The following is a 12,353-nucleotide window of genomic DNA, read 5'->3' as shown; positions in this document are numbered from 1 at the left end:
TATGTATGTATGTATGTACGCTCATATGAATGTATGCATGGTCATATGTATGTATGTATGTATGTATGTTCATATGTATGTTCATATGTATGTTCATATGTATGTATGTATGTATGTTCATATGTATGTATGTATGTATGTTCATATGTATGTATGTATGTATGTTCATATGTATGTATGTATGTATGTTCATATGTATGTATGTATGTATGTATGTATGTATGTATGTATGTATGTATGTATGTATGCTCATATGTATGTATGTATGTATGTATGTATGCTCATATGTATTTATGTATGCATGGTCACATTTATGTATGTATGTATGCATGTATGGTCATATGTATGTATGTATGTATGTATGTATGTATGTATGGTCATATTCCTCTATGGTACACATTATGATGCCAGTGAGGGAAATGTGTTTTTATGTCTCCAAATAGACTAAATAAACATAATCTGAAGAAATTTTATTTTTATATTTATTTTTATTTTTGGAAGTTTTTGGGGTTCGTTGCCTGTAGGCAACATTGTACCATATTGGTGCATAAGTGAAAAAGAACGTTTCTTTTCCAGTTTGAACATTGTTTATTTCATAAACATATGCAAAAATATTCAATAACATCAAGAAGTCACAATTCATTTTAAATTTTAAATTAAAAAGAATTATAAAAAGAATTTATGTATGTATGGTCATATATATGTATGTATGTATGTATGTATGTATGTATGTATGGTCATATATATGTATGTTCGTATGCATGTATGTATGTATGTTCATATGCATGTATGTATGTATGTATGTATGTATGTATGTATGTATGTATGTATGGTCATATGTATGTATGCATGGTCATATGTATGTATGTATGTATGCTCATATGTATGTATGCATGGTCATATGTATGTATGTATGGTCATATGTATGTATGTATGTATGTATGCTCATATGTATGTATGTATGGTCATATGTATGTATGTATATATGCTCCTAAGTATGTATGTATGTATGTATGTATGTATGTATGGTCACATGTATGTATGTATGGTCACATGTATGTATGTATGCATGGTCATATGTATGTATGTATGTATGCATGTATGCTCATATGTATGTATGTATGTATGTATGTATGTATGTATGTATGTATGTATGTATGCATGGTCATATGTATGACCATATGTATGTATGTATGCGTGTATGTATGTATGGTCATATGTATGACCATATGAATTTATGCATGGTCATATGTATGTATGGTCATATGTATGCATGTATGTATGTATGTATGTATGTATGGTCATATGTATGCATGTATGGTCATAAGTATGTTTGTATGTATGTATGTATGTATGTATGTATGTATGTATGTATGTATGTATGGTCATATGTATGTATGTATGCATGGTCATATGTATGTATGTTTGTATGTATGTATGCATGGTCATATGTTTGGCCATATGTATGAATGTATGCTTATATGTATGTATGCTCATATGTATGTATGCTCATATGTATGTATGCTCATATGTATGTATGTATGTATGTATGTATGTATGTATGTATGCTCATATGTATGTATGTATGTATGTATGCTCATATGTATGTATGTATGTATGCTCATGTGTATGTATGTATGGTCACATGTATCTATGTATGCATGGTCATATGTATGTATGTATGTATGCATGTATGCTCATATGTATGTATGTATGTATGTATGTATGTATGTATGTATGTATGTATGTATGCATGGTCATATGTATGAGCATATGTATGTATGTATGTGTGTATTTATGTATGGTCATATGAATGTATGCATGGTCATATGTATGTATGGTCATATGTATGCATGTATGGTCATATGTATGTATGTATGTATGTATGTATGTATGTATGTATGTATGGTCATATGTATGTATGTATGCATGGTCATATGTATGTATGTATGCATGGTCATATGTATGTATGTATGGTCATATGTATGTATGCATGTTCATATGTATGTATGTATGTATGTTCATATGTATGTATGTATGTATATATGTATGTATGTATGCTCATATGTATGTATGTATGTATGTATGTATGTATGCTCATATGTATGTATGTATGCATGGTCACATTTATGTATGTATGTATGCATGTATGGTCATATGTATGTATGTATGTATGTATGTATGTATGTATGTATGTATGTATGTATGGTCATATTCCTCTATGGTACACATTATGATGCCAGTGAGGGAAATGTGTTTTTATGTCTCAAAATAGACTAAATAAACATAATCTGAAGAAATTTTATTTTTATATTTATTTTTATTTTTGGAAGTTTTTGGGGTTCGTTGCCTGTAGGCAACATTGTACCATAATGGTGCATAAGTGAAAAAGAACGTTTCTTTTCCAATTTGAACATTGTTTATTTCATAAACATATGCAAAAATATTCAATAACATCAAGAAGTCACAATTCCTTTTAAATTTTAAATTAAAAAGAATTATAAAAAGAATTTATGTATGTATGTATGTATGTATGTATGTATGTATGTATGTATGTATGTATGTATGTATGTATGTATGTATGGTCATATGTATGTATGTATGTATGTATGGTCATATGTATGTATGTATGTATGTATGTATGTATGTATGTATGTATGGTCATATATATGTATCTATGTATGTATCTATGTATGTATGTATGTTCATATGCATGTATGCATGTATGTATGTATGTATGTATGTATGTATGTATGGTCATATGTATGTATGTATGTATGGTCATATGTATGTATGCATGGTCATATGTATGTATGTATGTATGCTCATATGTATGTATGCATGGTCATATGTATGTATGTATGGTCATATGTATGTATGTATGTATGTATGGTCATATGTATGTATGTATGGTCATATGTATGTATGTATATATGCTCATATGTATGTATGTATGTATGTATGTATGTATGTATGGTCACATGTATGTATGTATGGTCACATGTATGTATGTATGCATGGTCATATGTATGTATGTATGTATGCATGTATGCTCATATGTATGTATGTATGTATGTATGCATGGTCATATGTATGACCATATGTATGTATGTATGTGTGTATGTATGTATGGTCATATGTATGACCATATGAATGTATGCATGGTCATATGTATGTATGGTCATATGTATGCATGTATGTATGTATGTATGTATGTATGGTCATATGTATGCATGTATGGTCATAAGTATGTTTGTATGTATGTATGCATGGTCATATGTATGCATGGTCATATGTTTGGCCATATGTATGAATGTATGCTTATATGTATGTATGGTCATATGTATGTATGCTCATATGTATGTATGCTCATATGTATGTATGTATGTATGTATGCTCATATGTATGTATGTATGTATGTATGCATGGTCATATGTATGACCATATGTATGTATGTATGTATGTGTGTATTTATGTATGGTCATATGAATGTATGCATGGTCATATGTATGTATGGTCATATGTATGCATGTATGGTCATATGTATGTATGTATGTATGTATGGTCATATGTATGTATGTATGTATGTATGTATGGTCATATGTATGTATGTATGTATGTATGGTCATATGTATGTATGTATGCATGGTCATATGTATGTATGTATGCATGGTCATATGTATGTATGTATGGTCATATGTATGTATGTATGTATGGTCATATGTATGTATGTATGCATGGTCATATGTATGTATGTATGGTCATATGTATGTATGTATGTATGGTCATATGTATGTATGTATGTATGGTCATATGTATGTATGTATGTATGGTCATATGTATGTATGTATTTATGTATGTATGTATGTATGTATGTATGTATGTATGGTCATATGTATGTATGGTCATATGTATGTATGTATGTATCTATGTATGTATGTATGTATGTATGTATGTATGTATGTATGCTCATATGTATGTATGTATGTATGCTCATATGTTTGTATGTTTGTATGTATGTATGTATGTATGTATGTATGTATGTATGTATGTATGGTCATATGTATGTATGGTCATATGTATGTATGTATGTATGCATGGTCATATGTATGTATGGTCATATGTATGTATGGTCATATGTATTTATGTATGTATGCATGGTCATATGTATGCATGGTCATATGTATGTATGTATGGTCATATGTATGCATGTATGGTCATAAGTATGTATGTATGTTTGTATGTATGTATGTATGGTCATATGTGTGTATGTATGTATGTATGTATGCATGGTCATATGTATGTATGGTCATATGTATGTATGTATGTATGTATGTATGTATGTATGTATGTATGTATGTATGTATGTATGTATGTATGGTCATATGTATGTATGTTTGTATGCATGGTCATATGTTTGGCCATATGTATGAATGTATGCTCTTATGTATGTATGCTCATATGTATGTATGCTCATATGTATGTATGTATGTATGTATGCTCATATGTATGTATGTATGTATGTATGTATGCTCATATGTATGTATGTATGTATGTATGCTCATATGTATGTATGTATGTATGCTCATATGTATTTATGTATGTATGCTCATATGTATTTATGTATGTATGTATGTATGTATGTATGTATGTATGTATGTATGTATGTATGTATGGTCATATGTATGTATGTATGCTCATATGAATGTATGTATGTACGGTCATATGTATGTATGTATGTATGGTCATATCCCTCTATGGTACACATTATGATGCCAGTGAGGGAAATGTGTTTTTACGTCTCAAAATAGACTAAATAAACATAATCTGAAGAAATTTTATTTTTATTTTTATTTTTATTTTTGGAAGTTTTTGGGGTTCGTTGCCTGTAGGCAACATTGTACCATAATGGTGCGTAAGTGAAAAAGAATGTTCCTTTTCCAATTTGAACATTGTTTATTTCATAAACATATGCAAAAATATTCAATAACATCAAGAAGTCACAATTCATTTTAAATTTTAAATTAAAAAGAATTATTAAAAGAATTTATATATATATGTATGTATGTATGTATGTATGTATGTATGGATGGATGGTCATATATATGTATGTATGGTCATATATATGTATGTATGCTCATATGTATGTATGTATGCTCATATGTATGTATGCATAGTCATATGTATGTATGTATGCTCATATGTATGCATGTATGGTCATAAGTATGTATGTATGTATGTATGTATGGTCATATGTATGTATGGTCATATGTATGTATGTATGTATGTATGTATGTATGTATGTATGTATATATGTATGTATGTATGGTCATATGTATGTATGTTTGTATGCATGGTCATATGTTTGGCCATATGTATGAATGTATGCTCATATGTATGTATGCTCATATGTATGCATGTATGTATGCTCATATGTATGTATGTATGTATGTATGTATGTATGTATGTATGTATGTATGTATGTATGTATGCATGTATGGTCATATGTATGTATGTATGTATGCTCATATGTATGTATGTATGTATGTATGTATGTATGTATGTATGTATGTATGTATGTACGGTCATATCCCTCTATGGTACACATTATGATGCCAGTGAGGGAAATGTGTTTTTATGTCTCAAAATAGACTAAATAAACATAATCTGAAGAAATTTTATTTTTATTTTTATTTTTGGAAGTTTTTGGGGTTCGTTGCCTGTAGGCAACATTGTACCATAATGGTGCATAAGTGAAAAAGAACGTTCCTTTTCCAATTTGAACATTGTTTATTCCATAAACATGTGCAAAAATATTCAATAACATCAAGAAGTCACAATTCATTTTAAATTTTAAATTAAAAAGAATTTTAAAAAGAATTTAAAAAGTTTCTTGGCTAAATGTTGCCTGTAGGCAACATTGTACCATTTAGGAACAACCCATTGAAATAAATGTGTAAAGTATAAAACTTTAAACTACTTAAATCAACAAAGATAACCATTACCATAACCATTTGAAAAACAAAAACAACAAATTCCAGTGTTTGATCATCACTGCTTCATTTCAGTGCATGTTTTGTGTCAGTCCCCTGTGTCTTTCCTGACATGTGTTGCCATCACTTGTGGTGTTGCTGCTCAGTGCTTATGGAACTCCATGAAGCAGTTTTTTTCAGGAGTGAAGCACAGGCAGGTGACACATTTTGTGCACTGTGATTTCACTATACCCTTACATCCAGGGTATCTGCATCTGCCCTTTTTCTCCACCCAAATAGGCCAGTGGTCAGTGTTGTGTTTGCTATAGTGATTCCATAATGGTTCACTGTTGCAGGCAATATTGCAACTTTCCATGATGGCACGTTGTTGCCTCAGGGCAACAGCTGCATTTTAACAAGTATCCACTATTAAATTAGTAAATAAGTTGCATGAAACTATCAAAACTTAAAGTTTACTCACCTATTAGTGTGAAGACATTTTTTTTCCAGGTGGAAAAGGGACAAAAAATAACTTTTTGAGAGTCTTTTTTTTGCAGCAAGATAGCAGAGCTGTCTCCTTAGAAAAAGCCCGCCAAGAAGGGTTTCAAAATCGCTTCCTGGAGGTCATGTGACAACTTAAAGCATTGTTAATGGTTTCCTATGGTTTTACCTATTTTTTAAAGTATCGCATCATTTAAAGGGATGCATTGTGGAGATGTGACAGGGCAAAAATGGGTTTGTTGCCTGAGGGCAACATGGTACCATAGAGGGTTAAAGTGACCATGGGGTGATCTTTTGTGCAGCAATCTGTACTAAATTATTTTTTTTAAGTCTGTAGGATATGATTTGATTAGTACAGTTAATACATCACATATTTCTCCTTAAACAAAACAGTGTCACTGGTTGCATTGTGGGAAATGAAGGATCAAGGGAATTTAAGGCTGGAGTCAAATTAAGGACTGAAAATGATTTAATAATTAGTAATTTTGTGATGCTCCCAACTTTATGTGTGTAAATATAAAGTCAATGGAATACCCCTTTAACTTATTCGCTGTGTGTGTGTGTGTGTGTGTGTGTGTGTCTGTCCATACCTCATAGAGACAGGTCTGGTGGAAGGGCTGTCCACAGCGAGGGTCATTACACACTTGATCAGGGATCGCAGCTTCAAGACGATACGAGTAACAGATCCCACACTCGACGCTGAAGCTCTGCGCACACGCACACACGCACACGCACACACACACGCGCACACACACACACACACACACACACACACACACACACACACACACACACACACACACACACACACACCAACAGAGAGAGAGAAATATAAATATTCAGCAGTCTTCCTCACATGCTCTGTGGCTACAGATGCTGAAGACTTGGGCAGGGCCTCTGTAACCACTTAGTGTTAAACAACCTCCTAGTTAGGACTCTGTGCTAACATCAGCCTCTCTCTGCCTCAGTCCCATCATCACACACTCCACTCCACAGACACACACACACACACACACACACACACACACACACACACACACACACACACACACACACACACACACACACACACACACACACAGTCCTCTCTGCTCTCGTTTGCATTTTGGCGTAATGAGAAGCTCCTGTTTTTCTGGGGCTATCCATTAAGAGAGAGGATGGCAGGTAAAAAAAAAAAAAAATCAACATCTGGTCAACTCAACTTTTTTGCACTCCTCTGAATGTTAATGAAGCTGAGGCATTAATCACCGCGGCGACAGCGAATAAACACGACGCCCTTTTAACCCATCCGCAGAGAGGGGAGGGGAAAAAGAACGAGTGTTAAAAAAAGAGAGATAAATGGTTTTGCGTGATTAAAGCGATTTGATAGTGCCGAGAATTCTGCCATCTTTGTTATTCTAATGATCTTTTCTGTAAACAACCCAATTAAAGGAGAATTTGTGCCCACCTCATGGAAAAACAAAACACAGAGAGAAAGAAAAATATGGAAAAATAGGCTATAGCGTATGTCCGCCCCCTTATAACTTGAAGCTCAAACAGACACACAAACTGGAGTATGCATGCATAGACACAAACACACACACACGCAGCTCCTTGAGGTAATCGTGATGGGAATGGACATGTTTGAAATGGAAAGGGGGCAACTGTGTGACATACAGATTTTTCGTGGGTGGCAGGTGACGGGAATTCGATCTCCAAAACATCCCGGAGGTTGTGCAAGACGCTGGAGTCCGGGTTCCTGCCAGCAGACCACAGACAGCTCCTTCACACACTAATTAACCACATGCAAATGAGCCTGCAAAGACACTGGGGGATGATTAGGAGACTTTCACCATTGGTATAAAAAAAAAAGAGGTTTAAAAAAAGAAAAGAAAAGAAAAGCAGGAGCGTTTGTGCTGCTTCACACTGAACGCTGGTGGAGGGAGGTTTTCTTCAGACGTGTCATGCAGGGAGGCTAATGTTACAACCTGTGGTGAAATTAAAATCTGTATTTTATTTTAAAATGAAGTTTAATTGTGTTATTTTTTTAAGCAGTGGCACTGGTATGCATGATTTAACTCATCATACACTGATAATACAACTGCATACAACAGTGAAACTAGAATCAGCTGCAGTTTAAATCCACGTCCACGTCCAAACTCATTTCATAAACAGAATGTAGTGAAAACTTAGAGGGAATTTAATAAAAAGGTATTAAGTGTGTTTTTTTGACACAATTGAGGTTATCACAGTCAGAAACGTGCCGTCTTCTCTTAGAGACTATTGTCACAAAGGAGAACTGAGGACTGATGGAAGAGAGGAACCCATGGTAACTGGCGATAACTACAACCTCAGAGGTTTTTGCCAGTTTAAATGCATGAAATAAGAAAACTGTATCACCTTTGAGCAGAGCCTAAACCCTCCGGCCAGTCAGGTGAGCAATTATTTTAATATCTCTCATGATCCGTGATCAGCGTTGTTACAAAAGAAAATAAAAAAAATGAAAGAGTAGAGGTCCTTTCAGTCCGCCTCCATCAGTACGGACAAACCTGACACATGATAACTACCTTATTGAATCTTCAGGTAATATACTTCAGTCATTTATTCTATCATTAAAACACTTAATTTTGCCGTTTTGGTACTACTGAACCAAACTCCAGTTTAAAAGCAGGTGTTTTATGGTAGCAACATATTTTTTCACAGTAAAAACTTAAATGACATCATCATTAAGTCTCTTTACTGACTCAGTTCAATCTACAGACACATTCGGCACGGGTCATTTACTCAGTAACATCATTAACTGACTTGTGATGAAGCGTTGGCCTCTGACACACACACACTGACTGGCTGCTTATTTTCACCCAAAGGGAGGGGTGGTCATCATGAGGTCACAGTGAAGGTGACCTTTGACCTTCTGGTGATACAATGTCATCATCTCATCATTTTATCCTGTTAGATACGTGTGTGAAATTTTGTCACGATTCACCTGTGAGTTCTTGAGTTATGGACAGACACGTGTTTAGTGACCTTTGACCTCCAAAATCTAATCAGGTCATCCTTGAGCCAAATCTGAAGAAATTCGATCTAAGACTTCTTGAGATGTTGTGTTCACAAGAATGAAGTGTTGTCACGATGATGGATAATTTCAATACAACACCTTGAAAATTATTGATATTCAAGACCGTTTTTGACTTTGAGGGCATAAACTTTTAGATTTTTTTGAAAAATAAATATAACAAGGGTATAGCATGACAGTGGATACAGCAAATGCACCGAGCGATTCAGAAGATACCAGAGTATTACTGTGAATGAAGAGTATTCAGTATCTATATTTATCAATATATTGATATTTTTGTGATACAAGAATAGGACATACAGACCTACTTTAAGACAGACAACCCATGTTGCCGGTGGAAGCATAAGAACATAGAAGTGGACGATATGTAAAGGATAATGTACAGTGAGCAGGTCATTACGATGAAATAAAGCTCGACAGGGACTCCTGACCCACCCTGTCTGAGTTTATTAATGACCCGCCCACTCTGCATCATCACACTTATTACATATTTTACATTATTGCTTACTAGAAAATCAGTCATTTGGAGCAAAATTTTGATTTAAAAATTATTTAATCTATTTAAAAATAATTTTATTGTTTCTGCTAAGTCTTCCAGAATCTATGATCAGAACAGGAAAGTCTTAACTGACCAATCACATTCAAGTTTTCAACAAAGCCGTGAAATAAGCAAAGTCACCAAATCCTTTAAAAAGACCAAAACGGTAAAGTTAAAGGCTGTAAGACCAAAACAATGATGCTAAAACGGAGAGCTAAAGGGAGCAGCTGAATCTGGAGAAAGTTTTCTGAGGTTCATCGGGACAAGTGACTTCTTTGACATTATGCAGAGTCATTTGGCACATAGTTCACATAAATGCAGTGTTAATGTTATGCTTTTATTTAGCAGTAACTAAAGCTCTTGAGACTGATGAGACTGAAGGTAAGAAAGTCTGGTTTTGGTCTTTTCATGGGATTCGCTGACAATAATGAAAAAAATCACATAAAATAACCGACATACTGTACGGAGATGTATATTATGCTCTTCATATGTGTAAGCAGTAATAAAAAAAACAAAATTGGACAACATAACAAAATTAATATTAATCAGAAAACAATATTGATACATGCATCATTGTGATATTAAAGTTAATAAATGATGATATGTATTATCAGCCCGCCCAAAACCCAAGTAAAATCTCACCACAGGTGCATGTTGGCGTTGAGCTTATTCCTCAGCGGAGTCACCACTGCAACAACAAAACAAAGGGAATTATTTGGTCTTGGATGTAAACTCAACTACTAATAAAAGTCTCTTTTCATACATTTCAAGCACCTGCAGATACACTATTATTGTATATAAGCCCTCAGAAAATTAGACTGTCTTATAAAACATACTCTGCATACCCTCAAACGCCCGCCGTCTGTTATTTGACAACAGCCCGTCCAGCACAGACAGCGGCATCACTACTGTCAGATATGAGCCATCATTGCTTCCTCTGTTCCACAGGGGAGCTTTGTCTCCGTGCAGCACTCATCACTTTCACTATTTGTTATTCCTACATGCAAAAAGCAATATTTCTGCGCGACCCCTCGTATTTGAGGGTCGCCGCCTGCCTCCCGTCTGGGTGGCTGAAGTGTGTATGTGTTTAATATCTTTTGAGTTGCATTGCTAGGCAACAGGCTAGGAGTTGCATGACCTTGGGTTTACAGAAACAATGGCCGACAACTGATAGGAACTTAAATAGAAAGCTGAAGCCGAAGCTCGCCGGCTGGCCCCGGTGTTGGCGTGGTGAGAATGAAAACGTGCCGTTCTGGAAGCAAGTCCTTTGACACGACGACAGACAATAGTCAACACGTCCAGCCTGGTTGAAGTGGAGACATATGGAGATCAGTGAGAAAGCAGCGCTATTTCTTTTTCATTCACACCTGATGGCTCCTCACTGATCTCATCTGAATAATGGTGGCACAGACAGAATTTGTACTTTATTGCCTGTGTTGATCCTCAGCTGGCAGATTATTCTCTGAAAACAGGCTGCAATGATATGGGCTATATGGATGCACCATATTGGATTTGTGCCATTATCGAATATGCCAATATTTTCCAACTAATTTTGGCAGATTGTTGATGTTGATACCGATATACGGAGATATTTTTTTTTTCCACCTAATTGCAGAGAACATCAAACCTCTCCTGAAGTGGAATGAACAACTGACAGTTTTTTTCTCTTTGTTCCTCACAAATTTGATGATCAGTGTTGAAGGAATGTGATTTGGTTCCTCCTCACATGACCCACACCGAGCAATCAATGCAAATCTCTGCCATCGGGTTCGGACACTTAAAAAAAAAAACTCCACACTGCTGAAAAAGTCACGATTAAAGTGTTGTCATATGTGCAGAAATTTCAGTGAAATCAGTGAGATGAAATTTCACTTCAGGCTGATATTATATTTCACTTCATAGCTTTTATCACCATCATATTATCACGCATCCCTAAAATGGGCCTCGTTCAGACGCTCAGGACAGTCGTTTCCTTTAGTGATGAAACAATTCTTATATTAATTGATCTGTCTATTTTTTAAAATAATTTCTGGGGGGCAGTCCATTAATTGGTCCATCATTTTCTCAATAAATTGATAAATAATTGTTGGCCTATAAAATGTCAGAAGAATGTTGATCTACGTTTCCCAACGTCCAAGATGACGTCTTCAAATGCCTTCTTTTGTCCACACACCCAAAAATATTCAGTTTACTGTCAAAGACGACAAACGAAACCAGAAAATATTGACATTTAAGATGCTGGAAAATACTGAGTTTTTGTCTTAAAAAAAAATCACTCGAACCACTG

At 34.5% G+C, this 12,353-nt stretch overlaps 1 protein-coding gene across 1 annotated transcript in view; it reads right to left on the bottom strand.

Moving 5' to 3' along the window:
* The window catches only part of fancl (FA complementation group L), a 48,939-nt gene that overhangs the window by 13,077 nt on the left and 23,509 nt on the right, over window positions 1-12,353 (bottom strand). Inside the window, exons 10-12 of the mRNA XM_084735477.1 lie at window positions 10,709-10,754; window positions 8,130-8,211; window positions 7,064-7,180 (exon numbers count right to left, since the gene is read on the bottom strand). Coding sequence (XP_084591603.1) covers window positions 7,064-7,180; window positions 8,130-8,211; window positions 10,709-10,754 — 245 coding nt within the window. The remainder of the gene's footprint in view (window positions 1-7,063; window positions 7,181-8,129; window positions 8,212-10,708; window positions 10,755-12,353) is intronic.

The sequence above is a fragment of the Lutjanus erythropterus genome, chromosome 14 (assembly GCF_056507025.1).
Source record: "Lutjanus erythropterus isolate fLutEry1 chromosome 14, fLutEry1.hap2, whole genome shotgun sequence".
NCBI lineage: Eukaryota > Metazoa > Chordata > Actinopteri > Lutjaniformes > Lutjanidae > Lutjanus > Lutjanus erythropterus.
This window is presented reverse-complemented; position numbering and strand designations above follow the sequence as displayed.